Source organism: Natator depressus, chromosome 22 (assembly GCF_965152275.1).
Source record: "Natator depressus isolate rNatDep1 chromosome 22, rNatDep2.hap1, whole genome shotgun sequence".
Taxonomy (NCBI): domain Eukaryota; kingdom Metazoa; phylum Chordata; order Testudines; family Cheloniidae; genus Natator; species Natator depressus.
The window spans coordinates 6,008,393-6,036,198 of record NC_134255.1 but is presented as its reverse complement, the minus strand read 5'-3'; the positions used below and the strand labels follow the sequence as shown (position 1 = coordinate 6,036,198).

The 27,806-nt window shown below is 44.7% G+C and overlaps 1 protein-coding gene and 1 long non-coding RNA gene across 2 annotated transcripts in view; both read left to right on the top strand.

Annotated features, from left to right (window-relative positions):
* Positions 1 to 27,435, top strand: KCNJ1 (potassium inwardly rectifying channel subfamily J member 1). Its single transcript, XM_074936897.1, has 2 exons — positions 1 to 326; positions 24,049 to 27,435. The coding sequence occupies exon 2, from the start codon at positions 24,070 to 24,072 to the stop codon at positions 25,186 to 25,188; it is 1,119 nt and encodes a 372-aa protein (XP_074792998.1). The 5' UTR covers positions 1 to 326; positions 24,049 to 24,069; the 3' UTR covers positions 25,189 to 27,435.
* The window catches only part of LOC141976097 (uncharacterized), a 55,209-nt gene continuing 33,452 nt past the window's right edge, over positions 6,050 to 27,806 (top strand). Inside the window, exon 1 of the long non-coding RNA XR_012636075.1 lies at positions 6,050 to 6,212. This is a non-coding gene — a long non-coding RNA (uncharacterized LOC141976097). The remainder of the gene's footprint in view (positions 6,213 to 27,806) is intronic.

The following is a 27,806-nucleotide window of genomic DNA, read 5'->3' as shown; positions in this document are numbered from 1 at the left end:
TCCCTTAGTTAGCTTTGCCAGCTCGACACCTCTGCTATATCTAACCCATTTAGCCGCCACTGCTGTGCCTTTCTAGCAGAGTTTATAAAGTAAAGCACAGCCTTAATGTGCCATTGCATATAGATGAGCTGTCAACCAGTCTGAGCTAACACGGTGACGTAAATACCAAAGGAGACCTTGAGCTCTCTTCCATCTGGTACAGGACCTGCAGGACCAAAGCACGGAAGAAACCTACAGCTCCAGGGATACTGCGAGTTACTCATTGTGCAAGAAGCAGGGCAGCCTTTTCTCTCTTCTGTGGCCATTCTTACTGCTTAGCAAACAAGGTAAGGAGTGAAATTTTAGGTTGTCTTCTTGAAAGCTGATGGAGATGAATCTTTACCCACCTCAGGTCCAGAGGGGCTTGCCCAGCCATTTCTAGGCTCATGTATGGGTACAATTAGCCATACTGTACCATCCAGATGCACCCTAAGTGCAACTTGTGGACTGCATCCTTTGTGCCTTATGTCCTCTCACCTCCTTACGGTCAAAGTGCAGCCTAATGATTGAAACAGGAGACCTGGAGTCAGGACATCTGGGTTCTAGTCTTGGTTTGCTCATTGACTTGCTCTGGGACTTTGGCAAGTCACTAAAGCTCCCTCTGCCTCAGTTTACACATCTGTGAAATAGGTATAAAACACAGAGGTGCTGCAGGGCTTAACAAGATGCTATCAACACAAACATTTTGCACCTATTTTAGTTACATGTAAACATCTAGAATTACTAAGATTAGAGAGACATGATGATCAACTCGTCAGGGCACTAGCCTGAGATTTGGGAGACCTGGCTTCAATTTCCTGCTCTGCCACAGACTTCCAGTGTGATTTTGGGCAAGTCACTTAGGCTCTCCATGCCTCAGTTCTCCATCTGTACAATGGGGATAATAACACTGCATTACCTCACAGGGTGCTGTGAGGATAAATACATTAGAGACTGAGGTGCTCAGATACTAGAGTGATGGGGTATGTAATATAGATGAATTACTAAAACTGAAAGAAATTGCAGAAAACCCTTTAATTCTCTACTTGTTCCATTTTGTGCCTATGACAGCACCTTGTTGTGCATAGTCAGTTTCTTTGATCCCTGGATAGAGTCAGTTACTTTTCCACAGCTGCAAAGAGCCTTATAAATATCAGCAGGGAGGCAGAAAAATATGTATGCATGTAAAAAGTGAATTTAGAAAGCAGGACATCCTGTTTGAAGAGTGCTTTGTCAGAAGCTGGTAATTTTAAAAAATTATTAATTTTTTAAAAATTCCAGTTTAAGGTGACCCTTTAATGAAATATTTGTAACATTCCTTGAGGTCCTTTGATGAACGGCAACACAAAAGGGCAAAGAGTTCTTAACTAAAGATGGAAAGAAACCAAAGAATCTTTCTTTGCATGGTGACATTCCATCAGAGAAAGAATAAAATTTCCCTTCTATTAAAAGTTCTAAATTAGAAAATAACCAAGTGACAACTTGAACTCTCAGCAAAGGTAATAGGCGTCCTTAGAAACTCCGGACTCCTAATTTGCAATATCACCAGAATCCCAAGAGACATAAATTGTCAAGCTACCAATTTCTAGTCCTGTTAAAGATCCTGCAGAGTATTTTTATACAGACTTGCAGAAAAACATTTCAGAAAGCTTGTGTTTGCTAATACCATGTTGCTTTATCCTTTGTACCACATCTCTCTTATAACACCTCTTCTATTCCCAGTGACCAAACCTTCTCTCAAAGCACTTACTGGCTAATGAACACAACTGTTTTCTTTTTAATTTCTATCCTGAACAAATGCAAAATGACCTGTGAAATCTAAGTGACATATAGTTTGTGGTCATCACACACAGTGTTTGGTTGTGCCTAAATATCACAAAACCATAAAAGAGAGAGACACAATGTTCAGTTTATTATTTAAAAAAAACAAACACACACTTAGGGCCTGATTCTCATTTCCACAAAGGTCCCTTTACACCACTCTGCAACGTAAAGGGGTTCTTGATGGGAAGGTAAATTATATTTAGTCTAGAGTGATGCAAAGGAACCTTGTTTTAAATTAGAATGATGCCTTCACAGAGTATTGGACTGGGATATCATTCCTTTCTCTGACACTGACCTGCTATGTGGCTCTAAGTAAGTCATTTTGCTGCTCCATGCCTTGGTTTCCCCAACTTTAAAAAGGGGCTGATGACACTGATTTTGCTTTGTACATTGTATTGAGGCAGATGAATGAAATGCTCTGTACAAGAGCCAATTATTACTTTTGCGTCTGATAATATTGTATCTAAAACCAATTTTGATTAAAAGAAGCCAGAAAGCAATAGTAGCCAGATAAAAATATTGTTTTGAAATGCTTTAAAAGAATCTTGAAAGTCCCTGGAACTTTGCCTTGTAAAAACAAATATACATTTTTAACCTAAGCCTGGCTCAGAATTTGAATGAGAAAAGGGAGAGGATGGGGGCTAGTGGATACTCTTTGAATGGATTTCATAATCGTTGCTCATGTGGGTGTCTTTTATTCCTGATAAGCTCGGAACTGCCAGAAGGGGTTTGCTTTGGACTGGGCGTGCATGTCTCTCTCTTGTACTTAACAAAGTGTTTTTCCTGCTCTTGTGCAAGATCAGACAGATCACAGCTTTGGAATGGCTGAGTGATTTGTAAAGATCTACATCCAGGTGCCCAGCCGGTGTATGTGTGTGTAGACATTAGAATTATGCTGATTTACATCAGCTGAAAATCTGGCCCCTGCAACATCCCTCCTGAATTCCCAGAAAGAGACACCATCTGTCCTGTTGCTGGTCGGATGATCCCATTTTTCCAGTTTCTGTCCCAGGTACTGGACAGAGAGCTTCACAGTATAAAATATTTCCACACTAGTGTAGACTGAGGTAAGATGCCAGCAGGCAACAATCCCATTTCAAGGATTTACTTGTGTTGGATTCCAGCCTACTTCCAAGATTCTCTTCCTTCTCTGGACAGCCAAGAATTTTGCTGCTAGGCTGTGCGAGAACCTTCCATATCCCATTGGATCAATTATCCACCTCCACAGCAGGGGGCAACAACCGTAAGCTGAGTCCCCAGCAAATCTAAATGGCTGAAGTTTGTTTGTTGCACCTGTAACAACATTATTACAGAACAGCTGACAGGATCCGCCCCAGAGTGCAGCGTAGTCTTTGGAGCTCATGTTCTTTGGAGAACAGGTAAGTCTTCAGGAATATTTTTCCCTAAGAGACAGAGCACGTTTGATGAGTGTCTGTTCCAAGCATAAGGAGAAATGTGAAAGAATTCCCAGAGATGGGGCTGGGCAAAGAAGATAAATGGAGCAGTCAAACCTTGTGATGAAGCGTTGGATTGAAATGCAGAAGATCTAGGTTTGATTCCTCGCTCTGGCAATGCTTTGAAGGACTAGCCAAGACTTTAGGCAAACAAGGGTAGAGTGTCAGGATCCTTCCAGAGCCATAACTAACCCTGGATGATCAGGGCGTGACAATAGTGAGCAAAGCATGCAGCTGCCTGTGAGGTTTTTGCCCCTTGTTCCTGGACAAAGATCTAGCTACAGCAAACCATATATTTGCCACTTCCAGACTGTATTGCTGTAGCTTATTGTACCTGTGCCTTGCATCCTCTAATGGATTCTACCCTACTTCCTTTGCCGATTCAAGGCCTTCATCCTGATCTTCTGAGCCGCCAAGGGGTTAGGACCTAGCTACATCAGTAACCACATCTCCACCTATGACCCATCAAGATGGCTGCATTTCTCCTCCTAGGCTATGCCGTGAACAAAACCCAAGAAAAGGGAATGGAGAAGACGACAAAGCATTGCAGTTAAGGGGGTTTTGAATGTGCTATTGGAGGAGATCACATCAGGGGCTTTCAGCCTAGGAGTCATGACCTCTAGAGGTGTCATGAAAATGAACAGGCATCAAGGATATGACCACCCTGCTTTGATTGTATTTATTTTGGGAGGAACTAGATCCTGGCTAGATGGGAAGGGGATCTAGGTATGGGAAAGAGGCTCCCACTATGGAAAAGGTTGAGAACCACTGATTTAGATGAACCTAAAATGAAGCATGTCCACTGCAGCTGAAGGGTCTTAGATATGAAACATAGTAAATTGCTCAGAGAAGACTCTCTTGCAGCCAGGGAGGCTGGAAACTCAATTAAGTCCATGATGGGCCTCTCTGTGCAGCTCTAATTTACCTCCTTTCTTTTAATACGTTGATAATGATTCCTATAGAATCCCCTAACACAGATGAGATAGAAGCCTTCCTTCTGCAGGATCTAGATAATGACGTTGGCTTTAAAGAGGGAAGAACAAAGCTATACATATATATAAAATAGTAAATGAAACAATGAATTCACACTACGGTGGCTCTTTTGGGTAATGTTGATCACTAATTTGGCTCCTGAACCACTGAGGACTGAGTACTCGTGGCACCTTAGAGACTATCACTGATATAGAGGTAAGAGTGGCAGGGGTCCAGATGGGAGGGGAGAATTCCTCATTGACAGAAGCATCCCATGTGCTTATGAAATGTAAACAATAAAAATAGGCACCCAAGAGCAAAGCTTTTCTGTTTTGTGGTTGATAGTATCCACAAGCTTTGATTTATTAATATCCTTGTAGTACCTGGCTGTTTATCAAATATTGTTATCCTGCATGTAAACATCCATAGAAAAGAAACAGACAAGGTAACTAACATGTATTGGGTCAGGGATAGGTCTGACTGATTACATGACAGCTTGTACGGTGAGCTACAAAGAGATATTTTTTTTTAAACTTTGAATGTGTGCCCTTTTCTAGCCAAAGATGTTTTTATTTACCTAAATGTTTCTTTTTTCTGGTTGGTTTGTACCTTAGAATTATCAGGCACATCAAGATTGGTCTCTCTGGAGGTATCAGGGAAGTTTATTGTGAGCTCCCACACCTTAATTGAATGGGTTGGAGCCTGAGTTCAACAAAGGCTTCCTTTCTCCAAAAATATGAATTAGCCATTAAAGTTAATGAAGTGTCAGCAAAGAGCTGGTTCACTGCATCATTATCCCAGTTTAATTCAGGGCTCACTCTGCTGGTTTCAAGGGTTATACTGCTTAAAATTGGGGTTACAGTTGTGAATCAGCCCCAGTGCGTGCCTAAAGATCACTTCCCTTCTCAATGGCTCACTCTCTTGGATTTTTTTTTAAATGTTATCATTTCACTGGTTCTTCATTCACTATAGAGTCTTCCAGCCTAGACAAGACCTGAATTACAAATGTTCAAGCTGGCTCAGATGCGGGGGTTCTAGTTCAGGTGAATATCTATGAGTTTTTACCATTGTGATCAAGTCTGCAGCCACTTCATGCACAGCACGCCCAACAAATTCATCAAGAAGCAGAGGAGTTCTGTGATGGTGAGAGAGATGGACTCCTCAGATAGCGTCTCCAAGCAGGAGGTTGACCAGGTGTTCTGCTCCTACCTCCCAAAGCATCCTCTCACTGTGGTGCACATGCAGCTGCTGCAGGGATGCAAGGAGTCTGAAATCTCTGCACAGACGCAGACCTTGTTCATGAGCTCCCAGATCCTGCCCTTTTCCATGCTTCTTACACTACTAATGGGGCCTTCTGCACTTGCAGAAAGATGCAGCTGCTGCCCCATTAGAATTATTATTGATAGTGCACAGAGCTTTACAGACAGCCCTGCCCTAAGACACTTATCATATAACTACCATGGAAATCATCCCTAGATACTACAATTTATCTGGACCACTGCCTCCTCCCCTTCACTCCCTGGTGTTTTACACCTCAGCAGTATTTATCTTGGCATCAGTTCACTTAGTCCAGTCTCTAGTATTTAAGTGCAAATCCCACATTCCTACCAGCAACAGGCTAACCTTGTTTTCAGAAACTTCCAAGGTGCTTAGTGAGCTTTGACTTGCCTGGACTAACCAGATGACTATCCCTGGCCTTCGGACCCTGCTGAGGAGGGAGAATGAGGTAGGCGGGAGGAAAGAGGCTCTCATGCTTCATTTCACCTGATTAAGTTACTTACCAGTTTCCAGCTCCATCCAGATCTGTTGTTTGTCCTTGACCGTTTGGGGCGAGATGCAACTTACCATAGCCCTGGGAGTTCATGTTCATATTTATTGACAGCCAAGACGCCTGATGGAGCTGCCCTCTATGTGAACCAGGTAGTCACTCCCACAAATACGCTGGTAAGTCCTGATATTCTGGGGCAACAGGGCAGCCCATAAGACTAAGTGTGATGGGGCCTATGGATCTGTCTGAAAGCTGATCACCTTTTGAGGTCGTGAAAGAACTCCCTAACTGTACAGCACCATGCACCTGATTCTGCAAGCGGTTGAGTGCCCCCTACAGGATGCTGTGTGCAGCTTCAGCAATAGGAGTGGAAGGAGCTCAGCAGCTTGCAGAAGGTGCTTAGTTTTAGGTTTTCCCCAAACCATTGTGTATTTTCTTCTGTATTTGTTTTGCTGGGAGTTGAGATATGAGTTAGGGACACAGCAGATTTTCTTCTCTCTGGGGACTTACAAGTTTGCTTTGAGATGGTAGACAGGGGTCTTTCTGTCTAGGTATTTTCAAAGTATCTGAGTGCCACTAGAACTATGGCAGTTCCCAGACAAATACTATTTTGCCTCTCCACAGCAACCTTCCATGTGAGGATCTCTGAGCCTTTTATAAGCAGTAATGAACATATCCTCCTAACTCCCCTAATGTAATTATTGCCATATTACCAATGGGAAGACTGAGGCACAGAAAAGAGAAGTGACTTGCTCAAGGTCACACACAAAGTCTGTGGCAGATCACGTGACTCCCAAGGCAATGCTTTATTGTTAGACTGTGTTTCCCGAGGCCTACAGGGAGATGCCTTCTTGCTAGAGGAAGTTGTTTCTGTTTATGGGCTGAGACAGAGCATGCTCAGTAAGTTTGTTTGTTTGTTATGGAATAGCAAAGAAAAAAGCTGAGCTGGATATTGCTTGCTCACCTTGAAAATAGGTCCAGTTATTTGGGTTTGATTTTCTAATGGGTTTGATTAGAAGTCAGCTGTAAAAATTCTGGAAATGAGCATATCAGGTCTTAGCATGGGAGAGATTTTAAAGCAGCCTACGAGGGCAAATCCATGCCTGGCAAAACTCTGTGGACTTCAGCAAGATTACACCAAGGATGAATTTGGCCATATATTTTAAATTAAAATTGAGCAGGCACTTAGTGCATTGTTCAGCAACGTTATTAATAGTTATATCTGCTATGGGGAATGCAAAGTAGCTTTTTTGCATTCAGCTTGTTCATACGCCTCTTCACATCGATGACCCAGGTGACGGGTCAATAATTCACTCAATGCAAATTGAAAGCCAGGAATGTCTTGCAAGTCAATTACACTTAGATAAATAATTAGGAATACAAAAGGTATCTGAAGGACTAGAATGGAAGTGGCTCTGCTGGTGAAAATTTAACACACATTTCAAGAACAGTAGGGACAAGTTCTGCATTTAGATCTGCACATAGCACTCCACAGATCTTCAAAGGGAGTTGGGCAGGTATACCTGAAAGCCCTTAACAAACAAACAAACACCAGACATAAGCATGAACACCCTGGATTCCAAGAGGGGTGAATTCCAGTGAATAATATTGATTTCCTGTAATAAAGACATTTGCTTCCTGGAGGAAGGATGAAATTATAAAGGCCAGGATGACAGATTAGACAGACACAGGTCTATTGTGAGGCTTAATTCATTAATAGTTTAGTACCCCATCCTGTCCTATATGGTAGAGAAGAAACAGGATTTGGTTGTAATAAATAGCAAGGAGATTCTTTAATGAAGCTTCAGAGTAATAGCCGTGTTAGTAAAAGGAGTACTTGTGGCACCTTAGAGACTAACCAATTTATTTGAGCATAAGCTTTCGTGAGCTACAGCTCACTTCATCGGATGCATACTGTGGAAACTTTCCACAGTATGCATCCGATGAAGTGAGCTGTAGCTCACGAAAGCTTATGCTCAAATAAATTGGTTAGTCTCTAAGGTGCCACAAGTACTCCTTTTCTTTTTAATGAGGCTGCAGGACATAGATGGATCCTTTGGCTCACAGACTGACTATACCAGCTTGGGCTGCAGAAGGGGATGATGGGGTTTGCAGAAGTGCCAAGTACTTATCACCCCAGTAGAAGTCAGAAGTCTACACTTTGGAAATCAGGTTCTACTGTCACAACACAGGGTCTCTGCGTGTCCTGGCCTGGACTTAGCAGTCCTGGTAAGGACTGCTAACCATGCTACCTGCCCCTTATGAAAGGTACTGCAGCACCGCCAGCCACTATTCTCCTTGTCATTATGTGGATTAAAAACAGTGATTCCCACAACTGGTTGTGAAACAGAGTTCAGAAGACAAAGAATAAGGGAAGACAAGTAGAGAGAGTACAGGCAATACCCAAGTATGACAGAAATCAGGGGTCCTGGAAGCAGGACAAGGCTAAAGACTGCTCTGCTGTGGATTGCAATGCCAGCAGTTGAGTGGGTTGCTCCGAGACTCCCCACATACACTTGCAGTTGGGGTGCTGGAGCATGAAAAGAAATCTTCCAACCTTCTGGCCCGCGATGCTCTTACTGTTGCATCTCAATCGACTAAGTGGTCAAAGTGGAATTGTACAAATAGAAGCCTAAGCTGCAGGTCATGTAGAGGCAAGGTTGCTGGCCAATTTAGCAGAGGAAAAAAGCACAGAGATTTGTTGACAGACAGCTGACAGGCTTTAGTTTTGCATGGCATATTGTGGGCTTACAAATGTGCATGTTTGAGGGATGGAAAATTACTGAATGTAAAGGTGAAATAAGCTTTGCACTGTTACAACCTGAGCTTCCATTGCCAAAAGGGACTGTCTTTGGGACCTTAGCAAAACCAGGGAACATTCCACATGGGGTATGAGATAGTACATAATCTCTCAAGCCCCAGACACATGCTAAAGTGAGACCTAAGGAGGAAGAATTTGTATAGAAGAGAAAGAAACTAGAGTATCTGCAAATTAAAAGTGTGCGTGTGTGTATATATGAGCATCTGTATGTCTTTGTATAACCATCTTTCAAGAATGAGGTGGATTAAGTTACAGTTATTTACAAGAGCAGTTGATGCTTGAACCATTGACCTCGTCACCTTTAGACTTACAGCAAGAAATAACTAGAGGCCATAAACTCTTTTCTCAGACACTCACACTCATTTGGGTACCAGCTTTAACCTACTCTGACTTGGTCATGGCCATTGACTTACAAATCATGTGACCAAGGAATTGGAAAGAATAGAATTAAGTTAAGAATGAAAACAACTTTAGTGGTTGTGGGATATTTTTGGGGGTGGGGAGGAGGGGAAGGGATGGGGAAGGTCAATTTAAAAAAAAAATCAGAGCTCTCTGTTTGAGAGTGGAATTGAATGGAAATGTCAGCAATGGAGACATGCTGGAAATTGGCCAGCAAAATTCTAAATGTACATCAACTGGGAAAGGCCAAGTTCTTCAGAGGGAGATCATGAGAGGGATAGTCTGTGAACAGGGCTGGATTTCCAATTAGGCAGAGTAGGTATGTGCCTAGGGGTGCCGGCGTTCTAGGGCACCTTACCTCTCTAAAACTGTGTGCAAACACAAAGGTCAGCTGTAGACGGGGGGAGGGGCACTGAAGATGCTGTGTCTAAGGGTGCATAAAGTATAAATCCAGCCCTGCAGCGGAGGTTTCTGCCCCATGGGAAGCCATGTTCCTGGGCTAAAGCAGTTTCAAGAACCAAAGGAAGAACTTGATGGCAACCCGTTTTATGTTCAAAAGCATCAGTATAGAGTCAGTGGATGAAACAGAGGAAAAAAAGAAACAAAAAGTGAAGTAGCTAATAGGAAGAGCAACTAAGAAAAGAACTCTGCAGATTCATTTTGTGGGAACTCTGATGAGGATATCAGAAATCAGCACAATGGGGACTCAGAAACAATTGAAATATTACAGCTAAAGATCAGAAATTGTGCAGTATTTAGCTATGTAATTAATGCTGTTTTCTGTGTACTGTGCCTTTAAAACTCTAAGGACTATTATAATTGTATTAACATCATGCCGAGGAATCGCAGTCATGGACCAGGACTCCCTTGTGCAAGGTGTTGTACGAACCCAGAACAAAAAGACAGACCCTGACCCAAAGAGTCAGGACAGGCAGCCATTTTATGCCTAGCTCAGTGGCAGACTGGCTCTGGAGACACACACTCACATAATGCTCTCGAGGTCAGACATTTTTTGCTCTCTTAATACAAAATAAAGGTATAAATGGCTGCCCTTTGTGTATGGAAAAATAAGAATTGCTTATGTTTATAGAGCATCTTTACTCTGAAGGATCCCAACCCACTCTAAATAGCTGGGTACAGAGCTCATGCCACCTGCCACGGAGGTGAAACATGGCAACTGGTTAACACTGAACATCAGTACACATACCACTTAGCAATAAAACAATATGTTGCATCAGAAGCACTATACAGACATCAATACTCCTGGCAGCACCACTGTGAGATAGCTAAATTATTATTATTCCCATTCAAGGGAGGGGGAACTTGAGACAGAAAGGTGACGGGATTATCCCAAAGCCACACAGCAAGTGAATGGTAGGGTCAGGATTATAATGCAAGAGTTACTGGCTCCCAGGCCATTGCTTCTGGTAGCAGTTTAGGACAGGAAGTGAAGAAGAAAGATATATCCAGTTGAAACTGCAGGGTAAATTCAAGGAGGCTGAATACAACCTCTAAGGTACTTATATGCCAGTGTCTGAGCACCTAGTCATCATCTTTAATGTGCTTTTCCTCACAACACCCCTGTGAGGTAGGGCAGTGCTGGTATCACCCATTTTGCAGGTGGGGAACTGAGGCACAGAGACTCCTGCTCAAGGTCACAGAGGAAGTCAATAGCACAGCAGAGAACAGACCCCCTATCATTCAAGCCCTAGGCTAGAGCGCTATCCACAGAACAATTTCCCCTTCATAACACTAGCTAGGACAGCAGTGCTAATTCCTGTACACTCGAGGACAGTGCCACATAAACTCTGCTAACCACAGAAGATCAGGACGTTGGATTTACAACTTAACAAAAAGAGGGTGACTGCAGCAGGATATGGCCCTTAAAATGACATGAGGGTACTTCCTTAATACTGATTCCGACTGGAGAATGTCATCTGTTGAGTTTCCAACCCAGGGCTACTCCTCAGCTTGTGAGCATGGAGAGGATCCCCAACAGGGGGAGGGTAGCACTGTGGCTAATTCATGTCAGAAAGAGCTTCTGTTGTAAATATGCAGTAGCCGTATCAATATAGCCCAAGCACAGGCCTGCAGAGCAAGAACATTGCAGCAGCTTTCAGAAGAGCTATTTCCAATGCAGCATAATGCAAGCTGGGCTCTCTCTGCTCTTCTGCTTCCTCAGTCTCAGACAGATGCAATATGACAGAGCTCAGGGATTTAAAGAGTACTGGGGGCCAAATCATGCCTGTGTGATTTGCTGCAGCATGCGGTGTATGGCTGTGTGGCCAGGGAGGGAGGGGGAAGATACCTGCAGTTCCAAAGTGGTGAGAAGGGAGGCATGGTGCTTATATGAGGCACTAGCAAGCGAGTGCTGAGCAGCAACACTTCTTATACCTCTAGATTGGGTGTAGAACGGGCTACTCCAAGAGCTGTCCTGGTGGTTCCTGGAGAATTCTGCCTATCTGTGGCAGCAGTAGCCTCTCCACTACCATCCTCTTTGCAACCTGGAAGTGCAGAGAGCAATGTTATGGTTGCCTTGAGTATATGGTATGCTAGGGACTTCCTGCACTGTCTTGCACACCCCTACGGAGCAGTGGTAACAGAACCAAGCTTTTAAACCAATGCTTTGTACCCCCACCCCAGAGCTGGGTGCTTTTCGGCATTGGATGGAATAACTGTACCAGCTTAGGTTCATAACACACTTTGGGATGAGAGGTTCTATGCGACTCTAAGCTCTTCTCGCATGGTAGCCCTGAACATTGGGGTACCTTGAGATTTGATGCTGAAGCAACCTCAACTGTGTCACTGTACTCAAAGAAGCAATGGCCTCAGGCAGTGGCTGTCTTCTAGCTGTGTGAGGCCAACTGCCTCTCAGCCCTGTTTCTGTTGGAAACAGTTTCTGTAGGAAGCTCTCTCAGGGTATGTGTATGCAGAAATTAAACATCCATGGCTGGTCCACGTCAGCTGACTCAGACTTGGCGGGCTTAGACTGTAGGGCTGTAAAATTGCACTGTAGAAGTTTGGGCTGGAGCCTGGGCTCTGGAAGCCTGCTGCCTCGTGGGGTCTCGAATGTCTACCCTACAATTTTACAGCCCTGTAGCCCAAGTCCCGCCAGCCCAAGTCAGCTGACATGGGCCAGCCAGGGTGTTTAATTGCTGTGTGGATATACCCTCAGTGCACTGAGCCAGACACTGAGACGTGACTTTGGTCAGTTCTGCAGTACCAAATTTCAGATTAATGATTCACTCTTAATACTTCAGAGAAGTAAAAATAAAATAAATAAATAAAAAGGGAGAAGCACCAGACTCCTGTGACCTGCACTTTGTGCATTTCCCTCCTGACTTGAATCATTAACATTTTATGTGAGTTGTGCTGGCCCATCCCCCTCTGTCCCCAATTCTCACTGAGTTCTTGGGTTATTTGTAACTTCTGTTCTCACTCACACAAGAGAGAGTCCTCCAATTTCAGCGTCTTTCCCCCACCTCTGCATCTTGGCTGTGGTGCCTTTTCCTGGCAACATGAAGATGAGGAGACCAGAGATGGTTAGAAAAGATGAGGAGACCAGAGATGGTTAGACCCAGAACAGGTCTATGAAAAGGAAAAAAAAATTGATGTTTTCCATGAAAAAAGTGACTTTTCAGCAAAAAATCAAAAACTGAAATATTTTGATTTGGAAATGCTGCCATGGTGCCTCCTGGGAGTTGTCATTCAGGTGCCTCGTATTCCCATTCTCTATAAGCCAGGCTCCCTAGGGGACTACATCTCGCATGGTGCACCACAATGTCCCACCCTGGGAGTTTCTGGCCAGGTGCATCATGGAAGGTGTAATCTGGCTGGTAAGCCCAGATCATAGAGGAGAATGGGGACAGGAAGAAATCAAACTACAACTCCAGGGAGGCGTCATGGTAGGATAGTGGAATCAAAATATTTTTTTGGCTAAAATATTTTGTTTTCAGGCATTTGGTTTTTTAATGAAGATTTAAAATTTCCCATGGAAAGCAGGCACTTCGTGAAAAAAAGTGTTCAGTTACAAAAATTTCTGTTAAAAAGGTTTAGATGGAAAATTTTCAGCCAGTCCCTTCAGTACAGTAGGTGAGTGCATAATTGATCACCTCAGGCTGCAGCACTGCTAGGAAAAAAAATCTAGTCACTTAATTAAACTGAAGCACTCTGTTCATTTTATCTCACACTTTGAGAACATTTGTTTCAGTGTATCCTCTTTTGCTGGTTCCTTTATGCTTCTAAACTGATAAAGGACACAGCAACTCATATGGACTCCAGTGTGGCCAGGGAATTAATTTAGTCTCATGAGTAATAACAAACAATGGAACCCCTTTATCGGCAATGACACCATCCTTACCGAAGAATACTAGCAAATGATTCTGTCTAGACAGAGCCATAGGGAGATGATAAAGGACCAGCCATCTCTAGGAGCCCACACAGATCTTTCTTCCCCCCGTGGGACGCAGAGGAGAAAGGAATGCCACCATCTATAAACTGCCTCCAGCTCGGGAGTTGTCTGCAGCCATGAGAAGTGTCAAATTCTGACCATTTGGTTCCAGGCATTAAGCTGCCACTTCTAATGAATGCAGTTATTGCATTCCCTTTGTGTTGCCTATTCACAGTGAGAATATTCATTCCTAGTAACTGTAATAGTCTTACTGCTGTAGACCATTTATACATACATCTGCATCTATGCATTTTAATCTGAGGCTCTGTGTAAGCATTCTTAGCCTTTCAGAGAGCATTATTTGCTGGGATCTCCATTACTATGGCATTTTTTTGCATGTATCCATTTGGCAGCTTTCTTGTGAATGAATTGTTCCTTTACTTAGGCTGCAAATTTCCCCTGCCAAAGCCTGCCTCCTCAACCAATACACACTGGGCATATTATGAATTGCAAATCCTCATATTGCTCAGCTCATACCTCACATTGCTCATATCCTCATGTTGCTCAGCAGGAGAGAAATCAGGGAAGCAAACCAGCATGATGTTTTTAAAGTTATGTATGTAAATAGCAAGGAATGGAGGTCTAGTAAGTACTAGGCTAGGACGCAGGACACCTGCATTCCAAGCTTTGCAACACACTCCCTGTATGACCTTGGACAAATCATTTAACCTCTGTGAGCTTCAGTTCCCTATCCGTAAAATAAAGATAATATATTTCTCCCATCCGTTGTCTCACCTATTTAGATTGTGAGATCCATGGGGCACTGACTGTCTCTTACCAGATGTATGTTCAGGGCCAAGTACAATGAGGCATCTAGGTGTCAGTGTAGTAATAAAAATAATGTAAGAAGAAACCTTGGAACCTCAAAAACTGTGCTTTTTAAAAACCCTTTCACAAAAAGGTACATGCATGAATTTATAGTAATGTCCGCTTGAATGAGGATGAAGACATTGTACTTTAATATAGACTTTCATCACAGGATCTCAAAGTACTTTATAAATATAAGTCAGTCCAGCCTCCTATGTCACATGGGGTGTTGCGAAAGTATTTTAATCCCTGTTTTACAGAAGGAGAAACTGAGGCACAGATAGTTTAAGTGGCTTCCCTCAGGGCACGCAGTAAGTCAGTGGCAGAACCGAGCCTAGAAACCAGGTGTCCTGGCTTCCAGTCCTCTGTTCTTACCATTGAGCTCCCACAGATGATGGGATCATGGGTTTCTGTTAGAAATGGAAGATGGCTCCTATAAAGATAATGGTTTATATTTTTAGTGGATGTTTCATCCAGGAGGACGCTTTACAAACCAATATAAAAGCTACGTATAGGAATCACTTCACCCACCACTGAAGTGCAGCATCAGTGGAATGAAAAGGAGCAGCTCTTCAGCAGCTCACAGCAACACTACATGACAGAGCGAGGGCAAGGCAGGGAATAAAGAGCATTGCTGTGTCCATCTGAAACTACAGGGGAATTTAGGCTGGCAGAATGTAATCACCCAAAGGGGAATTGGGCCAGGACTCCTGGATTAGCAGGCTGAGCCGAACTGATGGATCACATTGCCCAGGCAGAACTCGCATGTCTCTCAACACTAAGGAGGTAATGCCGCTGCACCAATGATGTTGGGAGTCACGGTCATGAACAAATGCTTAATGGTGATGCTGGTGCTGAGCTGGCACTCCAGCAAGCTTTCTGCTGGGTCCCTCGGGCCTGGCAGGGAGCGTGGCTAGAACAGGAGACAGCAGCTTTTCCAAAATTTGCAAGTTTTCAAGACATGCTCCATCTATCCATGTAGGGCTCAACTGGGTCTCATATGGACAGGGAGCTCCTCACACCCCAATTCCTGAGTGCCACATGAGCTCCCTGCCATGAGTGTTCAGCTTCCTTTCACAGGCTCTGTTGGGCCCCAGTGCTGTGGGCATGCACTATCCTTCTGGAGGCCATCTGGTCCTCCAGACCAGACCATTCATCCATGGGGCCTCTTGGGTACCTCTGCACATACACCATCCATCCAGAGGGTCACTCAAGTGCCTCTGGGTGGACACATACCATCCACAAGGCCACACACATAAACCATCCCAAGGTCTATTTGAGGCCTCCTGGGGTCAGACATCAGCTATCCATGGGACCTCTGGGACCTGATTGGTGCACCTCAGCCAACCACGGGGCACACAAGTCAGACAGGAAAGATTTAGCAAGAGAAGCCCCTCTATAATACTGTATTTTAAGCTATTATCTCCCCACTTCCTGCTCCATTTCAACCCTTGACTAAACTGCAACACTAGTGCTAACTAGGTTCCCAAGCCTGAAAACTCAAATCCTGATCTGAAATTCAGATGCACCCAAAAGTACAGCAGAGGACTTTGAATCTGGGATTTAAGTCCAGCACAGAGCTAAGGGTCAGTTGGAGAATTCATATCCAGAGCTGGGGTGGTATTACACCCCTACAAAGTTTGAGGTTGAGGGCGTAGCATGTCCAGGTCGCAGGTTTTTGTTTGAAGTTACCACTATGGATGTAGCCGAACAGGCTATTTTAGTCATGATTTATATTCTTACTGTACTTGTGTTTGTTTCAGCACAGGGCCACCTCACTCTGGCAGCCCTGACATGCTTGTAGAACTTGTGATCTAAGCAGCAGGTGGAGTGAGGAAGATGTAACAGTTAAGCTGCTGCAACAGGCAAATTCCTAGGCTTCCCTGGACAGCAAGCCAAGAGAAAACGTGCCGTACCTTCCGAGGGTCTCACAGCCGCCTAGCATTTACTCCCTGGCAACAGCAACTGGTGGACAATGCGCAGCCTGCTCTGCTTCTGAATTTCACGAGCATTTTTTAATAAAAAGGATTTTGGAAGGAATTAGGACACGGGTATTTGGCATAGTTTCTCCAGAGCATGTTCAGCAAAGGAAAATAATAGACAGAAGGGGGTGGAAAAAAAAGAAATGTTTTTGGAAAGATAAGACCAAGGCTGTAAAGAATAATCCCTTAACTCTGTATTCCCCTTATTCTCCCTAAGCGTCCTAGAACTTCATTGGAGCCCCTCACAACCCTGTGTTTTGCCAGGAACCTCAGGTTCAGTGAGTTTTGTTGATCTCTCCCCCCAGTGGCTAGATTTTGCCACCCTCTCTCACATGGAATAGTACGTTTCTCTGGATGAAGTTGAAACCATGGGGTAAGGTACTATCCAATGCAAGACTGGGTGGTAGGACCCATCCAAAGGGCTTTAAAGGGCTACATGTTTTCCTGCTAAGATCTGAACCAAACTTACCAACCCCCAAATCTTTTCCCTTGTCTTCAGTCATGATTCTTCTAAATTGCTGCACGTGGGTCAGATTAAAGCTGTTTCCTTGGATTAGCATGCTCTGCACACAATGCTGTACAAAGGATTTACCCAGAAAACACCCAAATCAACAACAACAATTAACAAACAAACAAACAAGGGGAGGAACATTCAGTTACATTTCTGGGTGCATTGAAGAACTCCAGCTGGTATGTAGATATTAGACCATTGTTACCTGCTTGTGAGTGGGCAGGACTTCAGGGAAAAGAAGGGAGGTGGGGGAAGTATTTGTAATAGCAACAGAGGGTTGGAAGAAAGCCATACCATTCTGGGCATTTGTCAGAGATCCTAGATGGAGGGAGGGAGGGAGCGAGGATGGGGGAGAGGTTGGCAATTAATCCAGAGATCAGGAACCTTAATTCATAGAAATATAAAGGTTTCTGCTTATTACACTGATCAAGTGAAACATGAAACTGGAGCACAGCCATGGAGCTTTCTGGTTTCTTGGGAGCGAACTACCAGGGGTGTCTACCTAGGGTGATGGGGTTTGTATTTTTTAAATGCCCCATTGTTTAAGAGTCCGGGTGTTGCAGTGCACCTTCTATAGGCATTTTATGTTCTGGGAACAGACAGAAACGTCACTGATTAGAGCAACAAGGACTTCATATGCAATGAATAGAAAGACAGCAATATTTCCACATGATCTGCCCAAGCAGTAAATATGCCATGCTAAATATTAGCTAAGACAGACTTGGGTTACTATTTGCTGATTTAAACCAAAGGGACCTTGAGAACCCTGTATATTATACAACATGCTTTACATAAGCTTCTCTAGATGAACTATGACGTATACTTGCAGTGTACTTACAGAGAAGGGAACATTAGCTCTTGCTGAAGCAAATCAGTGCACGCAAGTGGTGTGTGGGAGTAAAAAAGTTTGTTGAAGGCTGAATTCCTTTGTCACCTTTCCTAGACAAGGGTGTAATTCTTCAGGCAGTTTGATCTACTTGGGATTGCTTGAGCTAGACTCGTAAAACAGTTCTAAAGTCTTACACATTCCCATAACGGAACCAGGCAAAGGAATTTTGGGATTTATTTTCCAGGCTTTGAGTCTAAAACATGGAATATAGTCTGATGCGGTTACTCATTACTTCCTACGTGCTCATTCTGTTGAATTGAGGGCCCAATCCTGTTTGCTCGTTAAATTCCCACTGATTTCAATAGAAGCAGGATCCTGCCCTCTATGTGTTCTTTGGTGGCTATTTATGTAACATCCCGCGGTGTCGGCTGACTGTAGGATCTCAAACCAGGACCTTCATTACAGACTTCTACCACCTGAGTTAAAGGACTACATCCTTTAGCTAGGAGTGGTAGCAGGTGGGTATCTGCTATGGATCCGCTATATAAAGTGTGGTGTGTGTAAAACAGACCTTGAACAATGAGTAATATCAGGCCATTTTGCAAACCCAGTAAGTGCTGACTAGTGGACACCTGCAATCACAATGCCACAGCACAGTGTTGTCACAAACAAGAGCCAGAGTTGGGGGATAGTAATGAGATTTCAAGGCACATGTTTCTGGGCAGAAGAAGAGCAGGAAAAAAGACATATTTATTGGGAAACTACAAGGAATGGTCTGTTGCATAGGAACCTTTTCTTTTTGTCCAAGCTGTATTTTAACAGGAACGCATTAAAAGCATCCAAGGGAAATAAAACTGGAGGAGAGCTTGGAAAGTGACCTTGTTCCCTCTTCCCCAGTTGAAGTCTGTTTAAAATTTAACCTGCTTTGGTACCTTCCCTAGCCAATTAATTCAGCAGCAGAAGTTTCAAACAGTAAAAAGCTACTTTAGTTCTGTTCCTGTTTTAACAGGAATAGGGGGACATCCAGAGTAAGAATGCAGGCATGTGAGACACAGTGGCACGTCCATCCCATCAGGGGCTGGCGCTATGAACTAGGGCTGCAGAGGGTGCCTTTTGCTGCCAGCTTTGCAAGATGGAATTGATTTGTATTCTTTCATCTTTGATTTTCTTTCAGGTGTTTTTCCATTTATTGTTGTTTAGTCTAAGGCACTTCCATTGCCCTCCTCACTGTATTATCTGAGCACCTCACATGCTGAGGTATTTAACCTCCCTCACACTTCTGTGAGGTAGGAAAGTGCTAGCATACCAATTTCACAGATGGGGAACTGAGGCACAAAGCGACTAAGGGTTTTGCTACCTTGCAATCAGGGGGTGGGAAGGGCCGGTTATTGCATCTCAAGTAGACATGCCCCAACTAGCTTTAATTTGAGTAATTACCCAGGATTCCATGTGGGCTTGTCTAACCCATGCTGATGGGCACAGTGCTCCAGTTCTTGAGCTAGCTAGATTAAAGCTAGTTTGGATACATCTCCCTTAGCTCTCATCACACTCTGTGATTGCACTGTAGACAAACACTAAGTGACTTGCCTAAGGCCACATAGGAAGTCTATGGCAGAACAGTGAATTGATCCTGGGTCTGCTTGGTTCCAGGCTAGTTCCCTAACCACTGGGCCACCTTCTTCTTTCTGCAGCCTCTCTTTATCACTATACATTGGTAGAGGCAGCCAGTGATAGGTCACAGAATACTAATTCATCAGCTTTGGCAGCATATTTGGGGGGTATTTCCTCCAAGAGCCATAATTTATGGTGTTTCCAGCTGCCCGCTCTCATTAAAATAAACTAAAAATACATTAACAACTTTCTTTCCTACAGAATCAATTGCTTTAGTTGTCACAGGGTTGTTGAGTGATGATGTGGAATGGGAGGGGCAGTGTCTATCAGACAATGTATTAACATGTAGCCCATTCTATGGGAGTTTGCAAACCCAGATATATATACAAGGGCCAAATTATGGCTCCTGGAGGAAACAGCCCCAAAATATGCTGCCAAAGCAGTGTTAAGTGCACCCATATTCTTGCTGGCAGAAGACCCAGGAAAAGCCATTCATGACCCCAGGTCTGCCCCACAGCAATTCTGGGCCCCAGGGCAGGATAGTCAATGGGCCCCCACGCACGCACAAGCCACGCCCGAACGGACGTGGTCCGCCTGACATTTGGGCAGTGCTGCACCTGTGCTGGCTGGTGCCCAGCAAGCTGCCGGCTGCGCTGCTGGGTGCGCTCTTGTGGCACTGCCAGGGCTTCCACATGCCGGTAGGGTTGCCAACTGTCTACTCGTGCAAACTCAAAGACCCTTGCCCCACCCTTGCCCTGCCCCTTCCCTGAGACCACGCCTCTGTCATGCCTCTTTCCGGGGCCCTGCCCCCTGCTCACTCCATTGCTCGCTCTCCTCCACCCTCACTCACTTTCACCAGGCTGCAGCAGGGGTTGGTGTGCAGGCGGGAGTGCGGCGTGCAGGCTCTGGGAGTGAGTTTGAGTGCAGGAGGGGGTGCAGGCTCTGGGAGTGAGTTTGGGTGTGGGAGGGTGTGCGGGCTCTAGGCTGGGGCAGAGGGTTGGGGTGTGGGAGGAGGTGAGAGGTCAGGGAGTTTGGGGTGCGGGGTGTGGGCTCTGGGAGGGAGTTTGGGTGCGGGATGCAGACTCTAGGCTGGGGCAGGGGTGCAGGAGGGAGTCGGGGGGTCGGCGCTTACCTCGGGAAGCTCTCGAAAGTGACCGGCATACCCCTCTGGCAGTGGCTGCTCGGCGGGAGGCCCGGGCACCACCCCTGCAGCTCCCATCGGCCAATAGGAGCTGCGGAGTTGGCACTCGGGGCAGGGGCAGTGCATGGAAACCCCCTCCCCAGGATCCACAGGGACTGGCTGGCCTCTTCTGGGAGTGGTGTGGAACAAGGGTGGGCAGGAAGCCTGCCTTAGCCCCTCTGCACTGCCGGTGGCGGCAGCCCCAGGCCTGTTTAAATTGCCCAGGCCCCTGAGCAATTGCCTCCCCTGTTGGTGGGCCTGCGTGACCCCACCCTGATTACTCCTACTAGGAGCATAAATAACGTGCATGTAGGTGCGTGTACACGTAGGTGACATTACAGAGCCAGACTTGCAGACCACAATCCGTCCTCTGTGCTACGCTCTCTAATCCCCGGCGTGGCTCGTACAGCAGAGAGCCTCTGTGGTGGCCATGTCAGTAGGCAAGAGGCTAGAATTGCTGATGGGATTCTCAAAAAGAACAGGAGGACTTGTGGCACCTTAGAGACTAACAAATTTATTTGAGCATAAGCTTTCGTGAGCTACAGCTCACTTCATTGAAAGCTTATGCTCAAATAAATTTGTTAGTCTCTAAGGTACCACAAGTCCTCCTTTTCTTTTTGCGAATACAGACTAACACGGCTGCTGCTCTGAAACCTGTCATGATGGGATTCTGTACCACCAGCCAAAATTTGGGCCAGGGAAAGAGAGCCACAGATTAGGCACTAAAATAATGTTATACCCTAAGGATCATTCAGAGACCCAGTTCATCTCCTTTCCAAACGACAGCACACGAGAGGTGAAAGACCTAATACAATAGCCTGAGGAGCCTCTCCCTCCTTAACCATCAGTCAACCGCCTTCATTAAAGAGCTGCTCCTGCTCCTCTTGAAGCCAATGATGAAATTCTCTCTGAGTTCAGAGAGAACAAGACTGAGTGCTAAGGAGCTGAAACACGACCTTAGCTGTTTTGTCCCCCAACAGAGATCAGAGGTGCAGACATCTGTCACGGAGTGATCCACTCACCTCCAGTCTGGTGCCTCCTCCTGGTCACTCTGGGGATTAGTTCTTGAGGTCAACGTCCCTGTCCGCAATTTGGACGCCATCACTCCAACTCGGGTCTGCAGCTACTCTCACTCCAGGACCTTCTGTGTCTCCTTTGAGACACAGCCCTCCAGCATTCCCCTTTCCAGGGTTCAGTCCATCAGCAGTTCTAGGCAGTGGGTCCATTCACTGCCCTCAGTGGCTGGTAGGGGAACCTGGGCCTGCCCTCTGCTCCAGGTTCCAGTCCAGGGACACTCAACTCAGCAGTTCTGGGCTTTCCTCTCCCAGCCCTCACTGCTCCTTCCCCGGACTGCTGCCTACCACACCCGGCTCCCCTTCTCTCTCTGGGTGTCCCTGCTCCAAGAACCCTTTTTCCAGGGACTGACTTCTTCCTGCCTTCCCTAGCAGCCCCAAACACTTCTCCCTCTTCCCAGGAAGGAACTGTCCTCTCTCAGCAGCAGCAGTCTAGTCTGTAGCCCACTTTACAGGCACAGGTGAGCCTGTTCTCTAATTAGCTGCCTCCAGACAAAAGCTCCCATTTGCAGCCTAATTGGCTGATTGGGCCCACCTGGCCCAATTCGGCTCTTGCAGGGCTAGTGTGGGGATCTCCCCCCATCACAACATCTCAGACTCCTGTAGTTTTTTCGGGGGAAAGTTTAATGTCATTTTCTGTTGGGTGTCTGATTTGATGCCAGTGATGGTGAGGGATCTAGAACAATGTGGAACACAAAGCTCTACCTAAGCACACCCATCCTGGCTTGCTTCACCATGCAGAGGTTCCAGCCCTGGGATCTGCCAAATGCCCCTCAGTCCGGAGTCTGATCTGCACCATTCCTACTATTCCAGGGCTGGGTATCTCTAAAACAGATGGTCAGTCATGCAGGCTCCAGCCCTCTGAAATACACACATCTCTGCGCAGTTGGGGACCCAATGTCCTCAAAAGACGCAGTAATGTTAAGCTCAGAACAGCCAGTGAATCACCAGTGAGAGCATTTCCCACAGGGCCTCACTTTTTATTTTAATTTATTTCAGTTGTTTTTAAGCTGAAACTCTTTGGCCCCAGGAAATATGATTAGAGCATGAAATGAAACTTGGCTGTGTGAGAAGAATGTGGTCCAACAAAGGCTGAGTACATGTAGATACTGTACACTCCTATGATGGGTTAGTGTGCCTGTTAGTCTAATATGTCCTCTCTGGGGAACTATATCTTACATTTGCAGGAGGACTGGCTACTGGATCAAATAAGTCTTTTTGTAACAAGCCAAATCAAGCCCGTGAATCAGAACATCCTTGAATTTTGGGGCAATTCAAAATCTGAACCCAGATCTGCATATGGATTTTGCAGCTAGTCCCTAGCTCTATAATGGGCTGAATCAAAACTCCACATCTAGTTCTGGAGGGGTTCCAAACCCAGACCCAAATTTTGCCGTTTGAACCCATCTCTACTATTTTCCCATCAGTGACTCTCATATTTCGTGTCCCTCTTATTAGTGTTTGCCCGTCACAGGGGACCAAATGAGCAAGGAGACAGAGGAAGGAGGCCAGAATCTGGCTTTTTAGTTTTAGCAGTATCTCTTGGGAAGGCAGAAAACTCCCCTTCCCTTCCAGTTTTGTCATTTCTTATTAATGATGGACCTGAACCAAAACACAAATTCCAGCCAATTTTGGACTGTGGGAGAGTTTGAAACCTGAAGCTGGATCTGAGATTTGCACTCAGGTAGAGCAATAGGCATATTAACAATAACTATACGGACATTCACATCTCACATTGCTAGTATAGGTCCTTCTCCATTTTCCCCCTACCCTCCCAAGGTTCATTATCCATTTCACATTCCCTCCTCTTCTAATGCTGATACATAAAGATACAAAATTGCTAAGACTGGCCCCTCTATCTTTTCAGCAGCTGACTGAAAATCCCCATATCCAAACTTTGCAGTTTCTGAAAACCAGGCCCCTTTAAGGTGTCTTGAATTGTGCACCTAAACTCACTAGTCACTTTTGAAAATTATGGCCATTGTATGACCTTGGAAAAATCATCTAACTTTTCTGTGCCTCAAGTTTTTTCATATGAGAGTGGGAATACCAATACTTAGCTGCTTCACAGGGGGTTGTGAGATTTAATTCATTCACATTTGCAAAGCTTATTGAGCAAACTGCTATTATTGTTTTTCACTGGAATGCTCCTTGGGGTAAGAACACATTTGGTTCCTTATATTTGAATTGGAATCCTTCCCAAATGGCCAAAGGCCAATGTGCTAATGTCATAACTTTTCATAAGCAAGTCAACATCTTAAGTCTTGTACAGGATTCATTCCTTTCTCTCCAACTGTAAATAAAACTATCACCTGCCATAATGTTTATAAAATGTTGTTCTTTGTCCAGACTACTTTGTCGTTAGAGGGAATGTTCAAATACTTCCGGAAGCGCTTTGCCAGCCATCTGACGGAACGCTGTCGCCGAAGAGCAAGGCTGGTATCTAAAGATGGAAGGTGTAACATAGAGTTTGGGAATGTGGAAGAACAGTCACGGTTTGTCTTCTTGATTGATATATGGACCACCATCCTGGACCTAAGATGGAGATACAAGATGACCATCTTCATCTCAGCATTCTTAGGCAGTTGGTTCCTATTTGGTCTCCTTTGGTACGTTGTGGCATATATACATAAAGATCTTCCTGAATTCAGTCCTTCCATAAACCACACCCCATGTGTGGAGAACATAAACGGCTTGACCTCTGCTTTCCTGTTCTCCCTGGAAACCCAGGTTACCATTGGCTATGGCTTCAGGTATGTCACAGAGCAGTGTGCCACTGCCATTTTCCTGCTGATCTTCCAGTCTATCCTTGGGGTCATCATCAACTCTTTCATGTGTGGCGCTATCTTGGCTAAGATTTCTAGGTCCAAGAAACGGGCCAAGACCATCACCTTCAGCAAGAATGCGGTCATTAGCAAACGAGGCGGCAAGCTGTGCCTCCTTATCCGGGTGGCCAACCTTAGGAAGAGTCTACTGATTGGGAGCCACATCTATGGGAAGCTTCTGAAGACCACCATCACTCCAGAAGGAGAGACTATCATCTTGGACCAGGTCAACATAGACTTTGTGGTGGATGCTGGCAATGAGAACCTCTTCTTCATCTCCCCCTTGACTATTTACCACATCATTGATAAGACCAGCCCGTTCTTCCACATGTCAGTGGAAACCATCCTCCAGCAGGATTTTGAGCTAGTGGTATTTTTAGATGGTACAGTGGAAGCCACTAGTGCTACCTGTCAGGTCAGGACATCCTATATCCCAGAGGAGGTACTCTGGGGCTACCGTTTTGCTCCCATTGTGTCCAAGACCAAGGAAGGGAAGTATAGAGTAGACTTCCACAACTTCAGCAAGACCGTGGAAGTAGAGACTCCTCACTGTGCCTTTTGCCTCTACAATGAGAAGGATGCTAAAGCGAAGGCAAAGAGAGGTTACGACAACCCTGGCTTCATTCTATCAGAAGTCAATGAAACCAGCGACACAAAAATGTAGCTCTGTATGCACATGGGACTGGGGCATTTTTTATCGTAACACAAACTCAATACGGAGGTGCCCAATAACCTAGTAGCACAGAAGAAAAATGAACAGGGCTGTTTTGACATGAAAATAGCTCCTGATTTCTCAGATGAATTAAATCAAAGCAGACCACCACACCAGTGATCTCCGAGAGGCTATTTAACTGCATTACATATATATATAAATATATTTTCATAGAATATATATTTTTTATACCTATGGGATGTTCATTTAAGCTGCTAAATTGGAATGTCCGACTCACTCAATTAAGTTCCCAAATGCATTTGAGCCATAAGCAAGTCTGACAACATGCCTTAAAAGAAGAGACACAGGGAGGGCTTCAGATGTGCTGAAGAGGAGCGGTTCTTGGGATGAAATGTGAAAAGAAGAGACAGGTAAAAAATCGTCAAAAGTGCCTAAAGGTACATCAACAATCCCACGTGGCTCCCTAGTTACATACTAGGGCAGTTGGGATTATTTGAGCAGAACTACTGCACGTACATCTACCCAAGCTGGTAATTACACCTCCCAGCCACTGTGTAGACATATCCTAAGTGGCATAGGAGCCTAAACCCCATTTTCATAATTGAAATCAATGAGAGTTAGGTGCCTAAATACTTTTGAGGAACTGGGCCATAGAGCTTGTCCCACTGATTTTCTCCTAGTAGCCTAAGTCACTTTTGAAAATGGGACATAGGTTCCTTAGAAAATTTGACCCCAGGATCTCTTCTTTCTTTCTTTGACTCTTGTTAATCTATTGTAGTGAAGCCTTAGTAGGTTCTAGTTTCTTGGAAAGCTAGAAGCAAAGGAAAAGTTTGGGTCATGATGATGTATTTAGAGCTGGCGAGAAAATTGAATTTCCTTCCCATGAAATATTCTGATTTTGTGGAAGAATATTTTTTGTCCCAAATCAGAACAAAATGTCAAAAATTTAAATTTTTTTGCAGGAGGAAAAAGTCTGAAAAATTCCGTATTGGGAGAACCAAACCAGAATTGTTTGCCTTGCTCCCAGCTGACTGACTCACTCTCATAGGACTTCCCAGAAAGCTGACTGTGTGGCAGGTCAGGTGGCCCCATGAGGCAGCTGTCCAGGCAATCTGGGAGCTGGGGAAAGACAGGGCTGGCAGTAAAAATGGTTTGATGGAATTGAAATATTCATGGAGAACGTGTTGATTCCTTGGCATCTGCTTTTTCTGATGAAAAACTGTTCCATTGTACATTTTTTTGATCAGCTTTAGATGTATCCTTTTAAGAAAAAAGATACTTTATATGCAAAACAAAAATAAAATATATTATTCTCTGAAGCATGATAGGACTTTGCCTACAACACTAGCAATGAGGATGCAGAAACACTCAAAATTGAATTTTCTAAAGGCTGAAACCAACTGAATAATAAATAAATAAGTCAACTGAAAGATTCCCATTGACCTCAGTGAGCTTTGGATTAAGCCATAAATCATACATCCCATTTATGCAAGCAAAACATTCACAGGCATGAGACACTGAGCTTTCAATCAGTAACAATCAGGTATGCAAAGTATATTGAGCATAGCTGGTCAACATTTTTCTAATTTTGATTTTTCAGTGAAGTTTGAAACACCAATGAGAAGTTTCAGCCAACATTTTGTGAATTTTTCACCATGCCCTCCTTGTTTTTTCAACTGAGTTCTACTGTTGAGTGTCCAAATGATGGACCAAAGAGGCGTGGGTGATCCTGGGGCTTTTCCCCATCAGTTTAATCAACACAAGTCCATGTTGAACATGGTTATGATGCAAATGACATGCTAAATGCTGTTTGCAGTGTCGATGTAGCCGCATTGGTCCCAAGATATTAGAGAGACAAGGTGGGTGAGGTAATATTTTTTACTGTACCAACTTCTTCTCTCTTTCACCAACAGAAGTTAGAATCATAGAATCATAGAATATCAGGGTTGGAAGGGACCCCAGAAGGTCATCTAGTCCAACCCCCTGCTCGAAGCAGGACCAATTCCCAGTTAAATCATCCCAGCCAGGGCTTTGTCAAGCCTGACCTTAAAAACCTCTAAGGAAGGAGATTCTACCACCTCCCTAGGTAACGCATTCCAGTGTTTCACCACCCTCTTAGTGAAAAAGTTTTTCCTAATATCCAATCTAAACCTCCCCCATTGCAACTTGAGACCATTACTCCTCGTTCTGTCATCTGCTACCATTGAGAACAGTCTAGAGCCATCCTCTTTGGAACCCCCTTTCAGGTAGTTGAAAGCAGCTATCAAATCCCCCCTCATTCTTCTCTTCTGCAGACTAAACAATCCCAGCTCCCTCAGCCTCTCCTCATAAGTCATGTGCTCTAGACCCCTAATCATTTTTGTTGCCCTTCGCTGGACTCTCTCCAATTTATCCACATCCTTCTTGTAGTGTGGGGCCCAAAACTGGACACAGTACTCCAGATGAGGCCTCACCAGTGTCGAATAGAGGGGAACGATCACGTCCCTCGATCTGCTCGCTATGCCCCTACTTATACATCCCAAAATGCCATTGGCCTTCTTGGCAACAAGGGCACACTGTTGACTCATATCCAGCTTCTCGTCCACTGTCACCCCTAGGTCCTTTTCCGC